At 53.1% G+C, this 15,079-nt stretch overlaps 6 protein-coding genes across 6 annotated transcripts; 3 read left to right on the top strand and 3 right to left on the bottom strand.

Annotated features, from left to right (window-relative positions):
• Nucleotides 1–649: 649 nt before the first annotated feature.
• LRP88_10184 (uncharacterized protein) lies at nt 650–2,008 on the top strand (the record flags this gene model as incomplete). Its single annotated transcript, XM_083246650.1, has 2 exons — nt 650–712; nt 779–2,008. 2 exons carry the CDS (start codon nt 650–652, stop codon nt 2,006–2,008), a joined length of 1,293 nt encoding a protein of 430 aa, XP_083097763.1.
• Nucleotides 2,009–3,724: 1,716 nt separating this feature from the next.
• On the top strand, nt 3,725–5,468 carry LRP88_10183 (uncharacterized protein; the record flags this gene model as incomplete). Its single annotated transcript, XM_083246649.1, has 4 exons — nt 3,725–3,819; nt 4,056–4,302; nt 4,384–5,061; nt 5,112–5,468. The coding sequence occupies 4 exons, from the start codon at nt 3,725–3,727 to the stop codon at nt 5,466–5,468; spliced, it is 1,377 nt and encodes a 458-aa protein (XP_083097762.1).
• Nucleotides 5,469–6,047: 579 nt separating this feature from the next.
• Nucleotides 6,048–6,979, bottom strand: LRP88_10182 (mitochondrial glycoprotein; the record flags this gene model as incomplete). Its single annotated transcript, XM_083246648.1, has 2 exons — nt 6,048–6,582; nt 6,633–6,979. 2 exons carry the CDS (start codon nt 6,977–6,979, stop codon nt 6,048–6,050), a joined length of 882 nt encoding a protein of 293 aa, XP_083097761.1.
• A 967-nt stretch (nt 6,980–7,946) lies between these two features.
• On the bottom strand, nt 7,947–8,647 carry LRP88_10181 (translation machinery-associated protein 16; the record flags this gene model as incomplete). Its single annotated transcript, XM_083246647.1, has 4 exons — nt 7,947–8,095; nt 8,146–8,279; nt 8,330–8,420; nt 8,476–8,647. The coding sequence occupies 4 exons, from the start codon at nt 8,645–8,647 to the stop codon at nt 7,947–7,949; spliced, it is 546 nt and encodes a 181-aa protein (XP_083097760.1).
• A 1,152-nt stretch (nt 8,648–9,799) lies between these two features.
• On the top strand, nt 9,800–12,150 carry LRP88_10180 (exonuclease 1; the record flags this gene model as incomplete). Its single annotated transcript, XM_083246646.1, has 3 exons — nt 9,800–9,812; nt 9,874–10,021; nt 10,074–12,150. The coding sequence occupies 3 exons, from the start codon at nt 9,800–9,802 to the stop codon at nt 12,148–12,150; spliced, it is 2,238 nt and encodes a 745-aa protein (XP_083097759.1).
• A 1,064-nt stretch (nt 12,151–13,214) lies between these two features.
• Nucleotides 13,215–14,935, bottom strand: LRP88_10179 (RING-5; the record flags this gene model as incomplete). Its single annotated transcript, XM_083246645.1, has 3 exons — nt 13,215–13,279; nt 13,345–14,778; nt 14,845–14,935. The coding sequence occupies 3 exons, from the start codon at nt 14,933–14,935 to the stop codon at nt 13,215–13,217; spliced, it is 1,590 nt and encodes a 529-aa protein (XP_083097758.1).
• Between the last annotated feature and the right edge of the window lie 144 nt (nt 14,936–15,079).

Genomic DNA, 15,079 nt, shown 5'->3' with positions numbered 1-15,079 from the left:
GCTCGATTCAACGTCGCTCGATCGCTCTCGGATCGAGCTACACGTCCTTTTGGCGCCTGAGACGTGAGATGAGATGTCTCTTTTTTCTTCCTCCGCAGGAGAGTGCTTCTGTGGGTGTGGTTTGTGGCTGTCCTGCCCTGTCCGTATATAACCCAAAGTACGGCCCTGCCGGCTTGCTTTGCCCTCTTGTTGCCCGCTTGTCGGTTCTTATTCCTGCATCTCCATATCTACTTTGGATACCTCCTGCAGTTTGGCGGTCCTTTCTTCTGCATCCTCAAGCTTAATTCCATCGACTACCAACCACATGCTACGGAATCTAAACCATCCAACAAACCCTCGATTTCAGCCACATGCAGAAATATTGTCGCCTTGCACACTCCGATTTAACGCCAAGAACGGGATAGCTTAAGCATCTTTCCAAACAACAGAGGGGAAATACGGAAATACGTCTCTCGGACTCGCCATATATCAACCCTCGGCAGACCCGACTTCAGCTTCTCCATCCCATCAACATTCACAGCTACCGAACAGTACACATCCTTGGCAACCCTCCGCCTGCAGAGTCCAGGCGGGGTGTACCTAAGATTCTTTTTTCCCAATCTTTCAACTTCACTCAACTCAAGTAACACCAAACCCTTCACTCTTTACAATGCCCAAGAGAACTCGCGAATCCCAAGATGCTGGTGAAAAGACACAGCCGCCTACGCGCAGGGTAAGGGAGCCCCTCCCCGCTGGCCCAGCACAACAGACATGACTGACCCGAAGCCTCTTGGTAAAGAACACCGAACGTTCCCATTCCGAGAATCAGGAACGCGCATACATCGCCGCCTCGAGGCGCGCAGATCGGAGCATCGAGGCACGGGTCCAGTCAGCCCGCAACGCCAGCGACATCCACAAGAAGAGAACGGGCAAGGCCTTTCGCATTACCGAGGAGATCGTCATGAAGGAGGAAATGTACGAGGAAGAGGACGACGACTTCCCTCGCTCCTACCGGCTCCTCAACCCACACATGCAAACCGCCAACCCAGAGCTCAATGCTAGAGTCGACGCGTATCTGAGTAACAGGGTTGCTATGTCCAAGCTGCTCTCTGCTACTGACAACGACTGGCGCAACAACGAGATCAATACAACATTTGATCAATTCTTCCCCAACGTCCAGAGCCGGGTTAGGGCTGCTTCTCATCAGCATTGGTCCACCGGCCAGGGCTTCTCCGTACCGCAGACGCTTCAGTCGCCTGTTGCGACTCCACGAGTCCCAAGTGTTGGCGAGCCGCCTTTTAACATGCAGTTTCACCCCATCAACTACGGACAACCAAGCAACGGGCAGCCAAATAACGGACAGCAAAACAACGGACAACCAAACAACGGACAGCAAAACAACGGACGACAACACAACGAAAGAAATCCATCCACAGCTAGCTTGCCAGTATCCCCTACCGAGGCCAGGAACGACGGCCCCATGTCACCCCCAGCTCTTACTCCTGGGTCCATGTCCCACCCAGAGACACCTCGGTCTCGCCACGGGTCGACATTTGGAGCTACACAATCTCAATCTTACAGTGTTAGGGGCGGCTTCAACTCGGAGAGCTCGTCATTTACTACACAGCTACCTGCTGAAGCGAGGATGTTTCTGGGTGGCGTTGGCCTCAGCAATGCCTATGGCACGTCCATGTACAACGAGCCTCAACTGTGGCCAGCCCAGAGTTTCAGCTTGGATGCTGGCGCAGATGCTGCGAATCAGTTCTTTGGTTACACCGCTGATACCAAACCCCTTAAGGAGGGTGAAATCACGGCCGCTTCTAGGGACGAGCAATACCCAGACCCCTTCGCGATCATGGGCTGGAACAACCAAGGCGGCAACCAAGGCGAATCTGACTCTCCGGCTAAGAACATGAGCTGGAACAACCAAGGCGATAACCAAGGCGAATCTGACTCTCCAGCTAAGAACGTTCTCGAAGAATGGGAGACGTACATTGATGATAGCGCCTGGAACAGCAGCCAGAAATGATTCTCCATCGATGAATCTTTCCACGGCGTCTTTCAAACTCTTCATGATTTAACGACACTTGTTTCGGGCTGAGCGTGGTGCGCAGCAAACACAAGGCTGCAATGCATACACACTCATCTTTCTCGAAACCGACCATGGTGCACCTGGCGTTGGGGATAGTCACTTAGGATACCAGGGGAAAACATACGGATAGGGAGGCTTTGGCTGCACTTATTAGAAGTGCCAAAAGGCTTCCATGGACATGGCGCCGGCGTACACCTTTGCATTTTGTTGAACATATTTCTTGGTACTAGAGGTTGTGAGCTGAGGACGATGCTGCGGCATAGTGCTTTCAGGGTTTGTCGTTCTCCTCCCTCCTTTTTTGTTGTTGTTACTATTGTCCTGCATAACCAGGACATACATTTTTTTTTGGGTCTTGTCATGCATCCATGATACCTAGGGCACACTACATGGAAAAGCTCATGGAGTAGAGGCATTCATCACATGTTGCATTCATACAAGAAGGTTAGGACGCAACGATAAGTAGGCGTTGCGGAATCACAGTACACGCCAAGCACAAACAAAATAATAGTAAAACTTACTGAGGAGACATGATTGTTTCCAATTGGTGTTTGAGTGACCTGATCGAGTTTGTAGAAAGGGGGCATGGATCGGTAGGTAGAGGAACAGGCAGAAGTGGACACCCACTTCGTTGCTCTCACTCCATGTGATCTCTATGTCAAGGAAAAGATATCACGATCTGTCAGTCGACAGGGTAACCATATCCATACAAGACAGCCACGCAGGACCCGTGCTTCAGCTGTTTGACGAGATGAGACGGGCTCGATGCGATAGTCCAATATGGCTCCTTTGATAATTAATCCCGCTTCCTTTATTATCGGATGGGTGAATGGATGGGATGAAAGCCAGAGGCTCTACCCATGTGCGCTGATGATTGGCTCGTCGACAAGGGGCTGCTACTACTATCAAACAAAGAGGAAAAGGGCCTAGTTATCGCTGAGAGTGAACACCCATGTTGTCGATCACGCTGTGGCTTCACATTGTGCGTTGAGTGTGAAGAGTGAGTTCTGAAGTCTCTGGTGATGGTTTCGGCAGGTAACCAACAGGAGACATTACTGTCATCTGCCAGTACAAGTACATATTTCCCTTACTCTACCAGTACCTGGTCTTCTGCCCCTTGATACCTATGTAGCCTCAACATAAATATCCCGTCTCGCCATTTCCCCCACCAGACCGTAGCGCTCGACGCACGTTCCTTGGCCGTTTTGGCTCAAGTGACTGGGCCTGGAAGCACGGCAAGACGCAGGGTACCTGCCGTGAGCGCAAGGACAAGGCGGCGGCAGAGGTACCTCCGGCCCCTTGCTTCAACACCGCGGGCACCTGGCACCCACCCCGCCAAAAACGTCACTTGGGCTTAGGTACAGTACCGCCCGCTTCCCTTTCTTGACTTTTTGCGATTCAGTCTGCAACCTTCGAGACTTTTTTTTCTTCCTCCCTTTTCTCTCTCTCCCACACCTTCATTATCTGTCTCTTTTTCCCTCTTACTTCCTACATCCACCGTACGACAAGTCATCATCTTACCATCGGCGCTGCCGCCCCCTCCTCCAGGCATCCAGCAGCCTATCCCCAACAGCCACCACAAGCTGCCCTCTCGCACCGTAGCGCCTCTCGCCCAGCTTCCTCGCCCAGCCCAGCTTATCGAGTCCTACGACGAGGATGTCGTCATCGACACCGCCACCCGCGGCCGACACGCCTGATGAACCGCAGAGCGATGGATCCAAGTTGCGCACGTTTTTGGGTATTCTGAAAAAGTAAGAGAGGCCCTCATGCTATCGAGGATCCCGTTCTGCTGCGATAGCTTCCACCGCTTTCCTTCGCCCCTCCAGGGAGAGATGGAGCTTGCTTGCCCTTGTCAGCGAGGTCGGAGCTCCCACCTACCCCCATCAAGCGGAGCATGGCGGTGGAGGTGAAGGGCCAGACTCATGACCAGACGGGTTCGAAATGGATATCTCGAGATTTTCAATGCTGACCGCTTCTTGCGCGACAGGTTCATCGGCGTTTCAGACCTTGCAGCAGTTAGATTCTCGCTGCCGTCGCAGCTGCTCGAGCCCACCCCGAACCTGGAATACTGGACCTATCTCGATGCCCCCAATGCCTTTATCGCCATTGGCACCTCGGACGATGCCCTCGACCGCATGCTCGAAGTCGTGCGCTTCTGGCTCACCAAGGACCTGAAATATGCCAAAGGAAAGCCGTGCAAGCCCTACAATTCGTGCCTGGGCGAGTTCTTCAGGGTACGTGATATACAGTCGACACACCGCCACAACGAGAAACAGGCCATCTTTGAGAGGACAGAGAGACTGACAGTGGTCTAGTGCAATTGGGAAACCGAAGACAATGCCCCCAGGATCGAGACCTCGGGTCTTCAGAAGACCAATGGCACCCCCAAAGGCAGCTTATCGAACTTGAAGGTGGCGGCCAAGGGCGACAAGAATGCATCATCCGTGTCACTCTCTGTGCCCCAACATGGCAGCTCCAAGGACACCAAGCTCGTCCGTGTCTCATACCTCACCGAACAGACATCCCATCACCCTCCCGTTAGCGCTTTCCACGTCACCTGCCCCGAGAAGGGCATCACCGCCCGCGGTTTCGATCAGATCACGGCCAAGTTCACTGGCACCTCGGTCAAGGTCCTCCCTGGCGAGCACAACATGGGCATCTTTATCAGCCTTGATAAGCGCGACGGCGAGACATACCAGCTTACGCACCCCGCGGCTCACCTGGGTGGCCTTCTCCGCGGAGCCTTGAGCGTCTCTGTCAGTGAGATGGCTTACATCACCTGCCCCAAGACCAAGATCAAGGTCATCCTGCACTACATTGAAGAAGGTTGGCTGGGACGGACGACGAACAAGATCGATGGTGTTGTTTTCAAGTACGATCCCGAGAACGATACCAAGACTCGGGTGCAGGATGTTCCCGATGAGGACGTGCTCGCCCGGTTGAGTGGCCCATGGAAGGAGAAGGTCATTTTCACTCTGGGCCCCAGACCTGTTGTAAGTGGCTATCCTGACTTATCTGCCATAATGGAGATTAACTGTTACAGAAATCGGTCCCTGTTGAGGAGCAGTTTACTATTATCGATATCGAACCTCTCAACGTCGCACCCAAGGTCATCCCACCCAAGGAGCAGCAGCTGCCCAATGAGTCTCTCACCCTTTGGGGCGGTGTTACCGAGGCCATTCATGCCAAGCAATACGGCAAGGCTACCCAGGTCAAGGTAGAGCTGGAAGAGGCTCAACGTGAAAAGGCCCGTCAGCGCGAGGCCAAGAACGAGACATGGCAACCCGTCTTTTTCCAGCACGTCACAGGCAACGACGGCAAGCCAGATCTCACCGATAAGGGCCGTGAAGTCCTCGAGAGGGCCCAGAAGGGTGAGTGGTCACTTGAGGGTGTTTTGTAGACGACCAATTCCATTTTGGGGAACGATATCAGATAAGAGCCAGGATCAGAAGCTCTTGTCCCAGAACACGGAAAGGATGAAGTCGACATGCTTGTTTTGGTTTACACCGTACACTTTTTTTTTCGCGTGTCAGAAAGGCACCTTTGGAATAGATAGACTCATTGCGCCGAGGTGTAGCACGGGGTGGTCGAGTTGCGGTGGTTGACTGACCACGGGGCAGCGGATGCATGGCGGGCTTGCGCACTCGTTAATCGGAGTTGTAGGAGTTGTTATTCGGTCAGGGACTGTTGCTTGTTGTAGATAGCAAGGTTCTCAATTCATCACATTCATGTCGAAAACTATGTTCACTAAAAGATCATAATGCATATTCGAGAGGGAGTAAGCTCAAGGTGGTTAAAGCAGAGACACATTCATATCGTTACACATATCTTGACATGTAGTTTGACCTCGTTGGATCTCATCCTATTGTACAACAAGAGCGGCATTTCCCATTCTCAACACAAGATTTCCGTTTCAAAGACTCCATCTTGCTCTTCTTCTCTTGTGAATCTCATCATTTTCGACTGCTAGCAGCCCAATTTAAGCATCAATAAAGGCCTTGACGTTGCTCAACCACCGGGTGTACTCGCGCTGCTCCTTGACATCGACGTAGTCGGGGACAAAGACGGCGAGGGCCTGGGTGATGCCCCGCTCCTCGAGGAATCGCTCCATGAGGAGCTGGAGATCGTCGTCGAGGCTGCCGAAGGGGGGACCGGGGTAGACGTCGGCGCGCTTCTGGGCGGCCTCGGGGGACTCGACCTTGGCGACCTTCGCGTCGGCGTAGTAGAAGAGGTTCTCGACGACGACGTTGCCGTCCTGGGCGGTGGCATCGATGTTGAGGGCGCCCTCGGTCTTGCCGGGCTTCTCGATCACGATGGACAGGTTGATGGGGGCGGCGGCCTCGTCCTCCAGGTCGTCCTCGAGCTCCTCGTCAATCTCCTCGTTGGCGCGGCCGCTGGACTGGGCGCTACGCTGGTGGCTGGGGTCCTCCTCGAGGCCCTCCTCCTCGAGGGCGTTCTCCTCGGCGTAGGGGTCGTAGTTGGTGATGTCGGCGATGGAGAAGCTGACGGTGATCCTTGAGACATGTTAGTACCATAAGAGTCAATTGGTTCTGCAGAGACTCACTTCTCCTCGCCAAAGTTGCGGACGAGCTTGACAACCTCCTGTCCGGGGGTGTCGATGAGCTCAAAGGCGCTGTTGTTGAGGAAGTCCTTGATGCTGGCGGGGTCCTGCTCGTTGGCCTTCATGTCCTCCTCGATCTGGATCTCGCTCTCAAGCTTGGCCGAGAGCTCGCCGTCAGTCTCGGAAGCAGCAGCCCTCCGGAAGACGGTGGTAGAGAAAGCAGAGGCGGCAGGTCGCAGAGAGGAAGCCTTGACAAAGGTGCTGGGGCGGGTAGTCTGTCGGAGGGCGGCGCCAGAGAGGCGGGCGACGACGCGGGGCGCCGACCTAGCGACGAATCGAGCGGAGAACATTGTGACTGGGTATTAAAAAAAGAGGAAGAGAAAAAAAAGGAGTAATTGGTGTTGAGGGGGGGAGGAGAATTAGAATGACCTGATGTTGATTTTTTTTTTTTTGTTGTACAAGAATGAGATGCGAAATGCTTCAAGCTTCCTTCTCCACCCTCTGAATTTTTTTTGGCACCAACACGGGACGACTCGCCCGCTAACAATTTGCCGGGTTCAGACTGGAGGGATCTTCCGGGCCACTGCGGGGTCGTGGCGATCACGTGGCTCTCTTTCCTCTGCGACTCGCTGAGTTTTGACTGGTGCTTTCTTTTTGACTGGGGTTTTGGCTGCAAAAGCTGCTAATTCGAGTCTAGAGTTTGAATATGGAGAGGGTAAAGTGCTTTTATTCACCAATTCGCTTCTCGCTGTGTTCCCACGTGTCTATCTCATCAATTCATGTGCATGTGTCTGTGTATCCCAACGTCCAGCACAAGGTGCTCCAGTATAAACCCAGCAATTGGAAACCCCATAGCTGCTCAAGATTAAATATCAAGCTTGGTTAAACCAGGACCAGAAGTGAGACATCTGACAAGAGGCCCGTCCAGGTCCGCCAGGTCCCTCAACTTGCCTGAGTTGTCGCCTGTCAAACATGCCGGACGCCAGGCAGTTGATACCCGTCTCAAACAGCTCAGTGTGTCTGGTTTTGAAGCTGGCATGAAACCTGGGCAGGTCTATCGTGAAGGACTTGGGCGTATCTGCCAATTGCGGGCAACATCAAAAAAGTTGGACAAGATGAGTCAAGATCACTCAGACCAAGACTCGGGGTATCGTTCTCGGACCTCAATTGCTTTGGTGGTCTGAGGTAGTGATTTTTTGGTAGTTGAGTCAGTCCAGATCCCATAAAGGGCCCTTCAGAGATCTTGAGACTCAGGGGTAGTCAGTATCTGTGACACCGACGTTTCTTGTCGTTTTAAAGCTCCCGATAATCAGGTCTTCAGTTGGTGCTGCCAGTAGGAAAGGCGGTCGGGCGAACCTGGCCTTCCTTGTTGACCTTGGCCCATTTCAACTGGGGGAGATACGACCAAGAGCCTTCCCAAAGATGGAGGGAGTTGACAGTGTCGGCATCTAGAAGATCGGGTAGCACTATATATGTCGTTAGCATTGCCACGACTAATGTAAACGAGGGAGCTTACCAAATCCGCCCTTGTACTCGTCCTCGAGAGTGGAAATCTTGGCCTTGAGAAGGTCCTCCCTGGCACTGGCAGGTCGACCAGGGCGACGAGTCTTCTTGACAGCGTTGTATTCCTCATCATGCTGATGAACATATCTAGAAACCCAGTCAGAGAGTGCTATGACAGGTTAACATTGGAAGCCTACGAGTGAATCATGCGCTGAATCTCTTCGAGTTCAGGAACACCCTTGTTCTCTTTAACACGCAGGGCCTGCTGGAAAAAGGCAACACGTTCAACTGCAGGCAAGTCAGTTATGAATACATCTCAAAATTTCTGCTTCAAGTCACATACCGAGTGGCTGCTCCTTTCTGCTCCTCGCGGCAGCCAACTTCTCAATGCGCTGATCTCTCACACCAGCCTTGTGAAGGCGTAGAGAGTCTCTCGACTTTTCGTGAAGAGCATTGACGACTCCATTCCTCTTCTTGGAGATTTGCTTTCGGGTCTTGCTGAGCGTGGAAGGCATCTTGACTGGTGTGTCGAGCAGGTAAAGTTCTTTTGATCCTGTATAAGTTGCGCTGTGCCTGTAAGGATTTTTTTTTCGTCGGGGTCTTTTTTGGTGCTCCACAGGTTGTCGGTGTACAGCCCGTAAAGTGGCGGGTATATGCCGGGGTTAAATTGGTTGCAGCTGCCCGCAGGTGAAGAACATGTGTTTTGTACGTGCCGCAGCTATGTTGATATTGGAGGCTGGTGAGTCAACAACAATAAACATAGATAACGCATCGGCTACGTGGGTTTGTCTCTTTGGTTCTTGACTTTACTATCCTTGAGGCCATGTAGCTGTTGCCATTCTTGGTGGATCTCAAGTCCATGTGCCATAGATTGGATCTCAACTTAATTAATGTCTCGGTTAAAGATCTTCTAGAACCAGCAACGGTTGGGTTTCCAGGGTTGTGTTCCGCGCCGAAACCAGATATACATAGAAATCCATTAATTTATCACATCCATTTACTGTCAGATTCAACATCTACCTATCAGACGCCATCTATCACGAACCTCCCTCGCGTTTGGCGTTCAAAAGTCGCATCGTCATGGCGGGGTCAGGTTGCTGGGGAAATGCCAGTGCGGCGGGAACTAATCCTTTCCCAGCGGTCTTAGTGGTCGAAAACGACGGCAGCGCGCCTATCGACGCGCCCATTAAAGCCGCTGCTTCAGGGGGTCCCGTTGGGTCCTCCACTGTCCCAGTCCTGTCGCGTCCCAGGCAGGGGCAGACGAACTTAGCCGATGTACCCTGCCTGCCCGCCGAGCCTCCAGCTCCCACACAAAACATCCTTCGTCCTATCCCCACCGCCTTTGGACATCAGACTTGATCAACTTTTGACCCCGGACTACGCCTTGAGCTCTCTCGCATTCGTCTTTGCCTCGCCCTTTAGCTCATCCCGGGCTTGTCTTCCCGCTCGCCAGCTTCACGCTCCTCCTCGCCTCGGACGTGCTGCTGACCCGACATCGCGTGCCAATCAACCTTTCGACGCGTCCTTTAGCTCACCTCAATGTGCCGTTGTTAACGTATGCAACTCCGAATCCGCCTGGCTTGAAGCTGCCCGAGTCCCTGCCGGGGGCAGCGAGTGTAAGCTCGACGGCCTGCCATCGCCACCGACCCTGACACGAGACCTTCAAGATGGGTGTAACCGGTACGGCCCATATCAATAGCTCCTCAATCACCTTGAACAGATGATATTGACCTATTGACAGGACTTCTGCCGCTTCTCAAGTCTATCCAGAAGCCAACAGAGCTCAAGAAATATGATGGACAAACCTTGGGTGTCGACGCGTACGGATGGCTTCATCGTGCAGCCTATTGTTGTGCTTTAGAGCTTGGGCAGGGCAAGCCGACACAGAAGTAAGTTTTTTCACATCAGTGAATGTGGACAGAAGTAATTGAGACTCTCCAGGTACATCAATGCTGCCATGATGCGTGTCCGCATGCTCCGCCATTTCGGTGTCACCCCCTACATGGTATTCGACGGCGACTATCTGCCCAGCAAAGCTGCCACCGAGGATTCACGTGCCAAGAAGAGAGATGACAAGAAGAAGGTGGCCATGGAGCTCCTTCGAGCTGGAAAGCCTGCTCAGGCCACTCAGGAGTTTCAGAAATGCATCGATATCACCCCCGAGATGGCATCCGCTCTTATCCAGCAGCTGAAGAAGCTCGATATTCCCTACGTTGTCGCCCCCTACGAAGCCGATGCACAACTCGTCTACCTCGAACGACAGGGTCTGATCCACGGCATCATTTCGGACGACTCTGATCTCCTCGTGTTCGGCGCCAAGAAGCTTTTGACCAAGCTGGACCAGTACGGAAACTGCATCGAGATCAATCGCAAGGATTTCTGCGCCTGCCGGGAGGTTTCTTTGACGGGATGGTCCGATACTGAGTTTCGACGAATGGCTATCTTGAGCGGATGCGACTATCTGGATGGTCTCCCAAGTGTCGGGTTGAAGACGGCATATCGAATGCTCCGCAAGACCAAAGCTCCTGAACGCGTAGTGCGCATGCTTCAATTCCAGGGCAAGCGAATTTCGGAAAACTACTTGACCCAGTTCTACCAGGCCGAATTGACCTTCCTGCATCAATGGGTCTTCTGTCCCAACAAGAAGCAGCTTGTTCACCTCACTGACCTGGATGGTACGCGGACTGCCGAGGAGATGCCCTTCATTGGAGCCTTTGTGGAGCCCGAAGTTGCACGAGCGGTGGCCAAGGGTGATATGAATCCCATCACCAAGATGCCCATCATTCTCCCTCTGACGCCGTCCAAGAGAAGACATTCACAGACAACTTCTAGTGCTGTTGATGAGCCTCCGCCGATGAAACCCATCAACTCATACTTCAAGGGTCACCAACGGATACCTATGGGTGAGATGGATCCCAATTGCTTCGAAGTCGACCCTCAACGAGTTTCGCAAATTACCGGAGGAGGATTGGTTCCCCGGGTGTTCCCTCTGCCCAGGCCCTATCTTGATGAAGCAACTCGACCCACGGCCCCAGGTCCTTCCAACCGCACACGAACATCCCCACGACTCAACCGCCGCCGAACTGAGCCGATCTCCAGTATGCTCGCCCGGATTGCTGGAAGCCCTCCCACCACAAGACGTACGTCTTCTGTGGGTACGACGTCCAGCTCATCCGCGGCCCCCTCGACCGATCCTATGAGCAGGCCACCCAAGAAGGCCCGTCTGTGTGATGACAACGAAGCCGAGCCCATCGATTCTCCACCGGAGAGGAGCAGGTTCTTTTCAGCTCCAAAGCTACGAAGAAGCCCGAGAAGGGCCAAGAGCGATGCATACTTGCTGTCAGACGACTCTCTTGATGAGGCGCTTATGGCTCTTCCTGACTTTGAAGGCTGGAAACCTGCCGACAAGTCAAGAAAGTCCATTTCAGTCTTTGAGGAGAGGGAGAGCCAGGAAACCACCACCACGAGCGACAGTTTCACTACCAAGGCCGACAGTGAGAGTCAGGCATCCTTCAAACATGAACAGACACCAATGTCATCTTTTGAGGATCCTATGCCTCCTCCTCGATCAACCGCGCCTCTCTCAAAGCCTTCCGAGACTCCCTCTCGACCCAATCTCCGCCAGTTCTCATACTCGAAACCAACTGAAACCCCTGCTTCGGATGCTTCGCGACGCTCCTCGGTCTTCAGTGCGGCATCCACTCCCTCAACCGCGCCTTCGACTGCCGCTTCTCGAATGACGCCGCTGCAGCGGCTTGGTGCTCGCGCCCTCAGCGGTCCCATGTCTCCCAAGCTACCCAAGCCACGCAACAGCCTTGACAGGCAGTTCCTCTCGGGCGTTCCTGTGAACCCAGCATTCGTTCCCCTCCCCAAGGTCAACCTGAAGGAGGTGGAGCAATTGAACCGAGGCAGTGAGGACCAGATCATCCCCGATAGTGACGATGAGGATGAGGACGATGACGAAGTCGAGCTTGCACCTCCGAAGAAGCTCAACCTCTCCCGCTTCGCATTTGCATAGAGCGTCGCCAACTCCCTCTCATACACCCCCACTTGGGGCCGTTGAAGCGAAACTTGAATTAATCGACACGGCATTCCTCCAACTTTTTTCTTACTTTGCTTTTTTTTTATTTCTTGTACTGCAGCTGCTGGCCGTCAGAACGCATCCCATTGCTTGCCGTTCTGTAGGTACATAAAACATGTGGTCGGAGTTAGCGTCTTGTGGAAACTCGTGCGTATTGAGAGACACAATGGAACATTGTCGGTGTAGGAGACAGAATATCAGATAGGCGTTTTTTGGCACCAAGTTTTGCCCAGGGGTTTTACAATAATACCCAATTCGCAGTCATTCAGATGTTTCCAAGGAGTGAACAAATGGGTAGCAAGCACAAAAGCCTCGCAGTTAAGTCAGACAATCGCTCTTGTCAAGGAAAAAAAGTAGCTGTCTTGCTGTAGTTGTAAATGTGATGTGTTTCTTTACGTACTCGCTGAATAAACCTCGTGATCCATGTCGATGACTGCGTTGCAGAAACATGTCGTAACAAATCTATGTATGAACCAAGACCCAGACCTCCCATCCCATCCCATTCCATCATCCATCCACATCCTCTGCAGAGGACAACCAAGCCATTCATCATCATCGCCTTCTTCGCGCCAACGCCTCCAGCTATGGTGGGCCCAACGCCTAAAAAAACCCACGCCTCGTGCCTCGTCTAGTTCTCATGATGGGTAAGAATGACTGATGACGGACAACAAAGAAAAGGGGGGTTGCAAAACAGGTGGTAAAGACAAATTTGTGTTGAAAGGTGGCAATGAGGCTGAGGAGCCATGTACCACGGTGGCAGTTGTGGGCTGGTTAAGAATGTCGCTGTACAGCAATATCGCCGTCTATAGTTGTTGCACTGATATCAACTTCTCGTGCAAGGTCAAGGTGTCTCGTCTCAACCGTATGCTTGCCTATCCAGCGAGTGGCCAGAATACGGCAGTGGTTAAAACACTGTCCAACCAAGTGTTGGTTGATTGGAGGCAGTGGACGCTGTTATGATGCAGAGTTTTGGAGCGTTCCCCATGGTGATGCCTCCGGCTTTAGCGACGGGGGGCGGGCCCAGCAGTCGTGTTGGCCACGAGGTCCGAGTTGAAAACCCATTCACCTGTTGAAAGGTCAGTCAATCATGCTGTCACAAACAATACATAGATTTTAAAGGGTCGCACATACCTTTGGCCAAGTTCTCGGCGGTGTCGGCGAGGAGAATCACACGCCTCTTGTTACAGTACGAGGTCTTATCCATGATGTCCACCTTCAGCTTAGGGTCGGACAATTCTTGAATAGGCTTCTCAAACATCTCGGATAGATCTTCCACAGCCATTTCCAGATCCTTCTGGTTGTCCTCAAAAATCTCAGTGAGGTTGTTTCTGGCCAGGTAGAAGGCAAAAGCGTAGGTCCACTTGAGGGTCTGTCGGCAGGTCTGGAGGGCCTGGGACGCCGAGTTAAGGTACTGAACCTCGATCCAGGACATGCCCGAGGCGGTCTGAAGCTGCACCATCTTCTTTTCTGTCTTTTGGGCAATATCCTTATCCAGCTTGGCCGATTGCTCGTGGTTGGCATAGCGGTTGTAGTAGTGGAGATAGCGCTCAAGAGACGTTCGCGACTTTGCTTGCGCATCTCGTGCTTCGGCACCGCTCTTCTCCTCGTACCGGTTGCAGTTGTACCAACTGGTGCCGTGCTCAGACCAGAGCCCCATGCACATCCAACAAAACTCGTACTTGCACTTCCGGCAGGTCATGTGGTTGCAGCCTCCGTTCTTCTCGATAGTCGAATTACACTTGGGACACTCTTTTGTGTTGGCCGATATCCAATTCGCCGTTTCCGAGTCATCGGCACATTTCTTGAGCCATTTCTTCACCAGCTCGCAAGGAGCAGGCTGGTGATCCGGGTTGGGACAGCCGAAGCAGAACCTGTAGCCGCAGCGGCACTCGACCGTGGGGACAATCCTGTCGAGATCCTTCTTCTTGACGCCACACTCGAGGGCGTTGGGACAGTCAGGGGCAGGACACCACTTAAAATTGTCCTTGTCTTCGACGTATGTCCGGTTGAGAAGCTCCTGGTAGCGACCCGACAGCTCTTGCGTCACAAGCACGTCGAGCGAGGCCGAGTCGAGGATACGACCGCAGCCGTCTGAGGGACACTGGATTCTAGCAGCCTCACCCTCCTCCTTGATCTTCTGGGTCAGGTAGTGGCGGTAGCACTCTACGCAGTACCGGTGACCACACTTCATGGCAAACGACTCGAGACCGTCTTCGTCCTCGCAGCAGATGTCACACATAAAGCCGGGGATGACCTCCAGCTGTGGTTGCGCCGCCGAGCTGTTACCCAGACCGGCAGCCTCCAGGACCTTTTCAGGGCGGTCCATGTAATCTTCAAGCAGACGCTCCTTGTTCCATCGGAAATAACGGAGCAGGATGGCCGCGTCTTCTTTTTGCATGTCTAGAATCATGTTGACCTCGTTGATCATGTCATCTTGTTGGCGTTGAATATCGGTCGGCTCGTAGACTTTGTAGGATACGACGTGGGCGGCCTGTCTCTTCTTATCGAGATCCTTGGCCAAACCAAAGTCGGGATCGGGCTCATCAAACTCTTCATCATCGAAGTCTATTAAATCGAATCTTTATCAGCAACGAGCAAGGCAAAGGTGGTTGTTTAGAAGGGAAAGGTTACCGTCACCAGCCGACATCTCGTCCCCACTGTCGTCCTGCATCAACTCGTCGTCGCTCGAAAGAGCCGACATGTACTCCTCGTCCGAATCCATCGGGTTGCTGGCCGTGGTGACCGGGGTCGGGGGCAGGGCGTGGTTGTCCGACACGGCGGCTGAGGCGATGATTCTCTTGTTGGGTGTTTCGTCTCTGTTGGCAGAGGTAATCGTCGCCTCAGCAGCCTTCCGCTTCCTCGTGGT

Source organism: Fusarium phalaenopsidis (assembly GCF_050370095.1).
Source record: "Fusarium phalaenopsidis strain FUZ10S chromosome Unknown contig_32304, whole genome shotgun sequence".
Taxonomy (NCBI): Eukaryota; Fungi; Ascomycota; class Sordariomycetes; order Hypocreales; family Nectriaceae; genus Fusarium; species Fusarium phalaenopsidis.
Note: the sequence above shows the minus strand (reverse complement) of the source record. Positions and strands in the feature narration are given on the sequence as shown.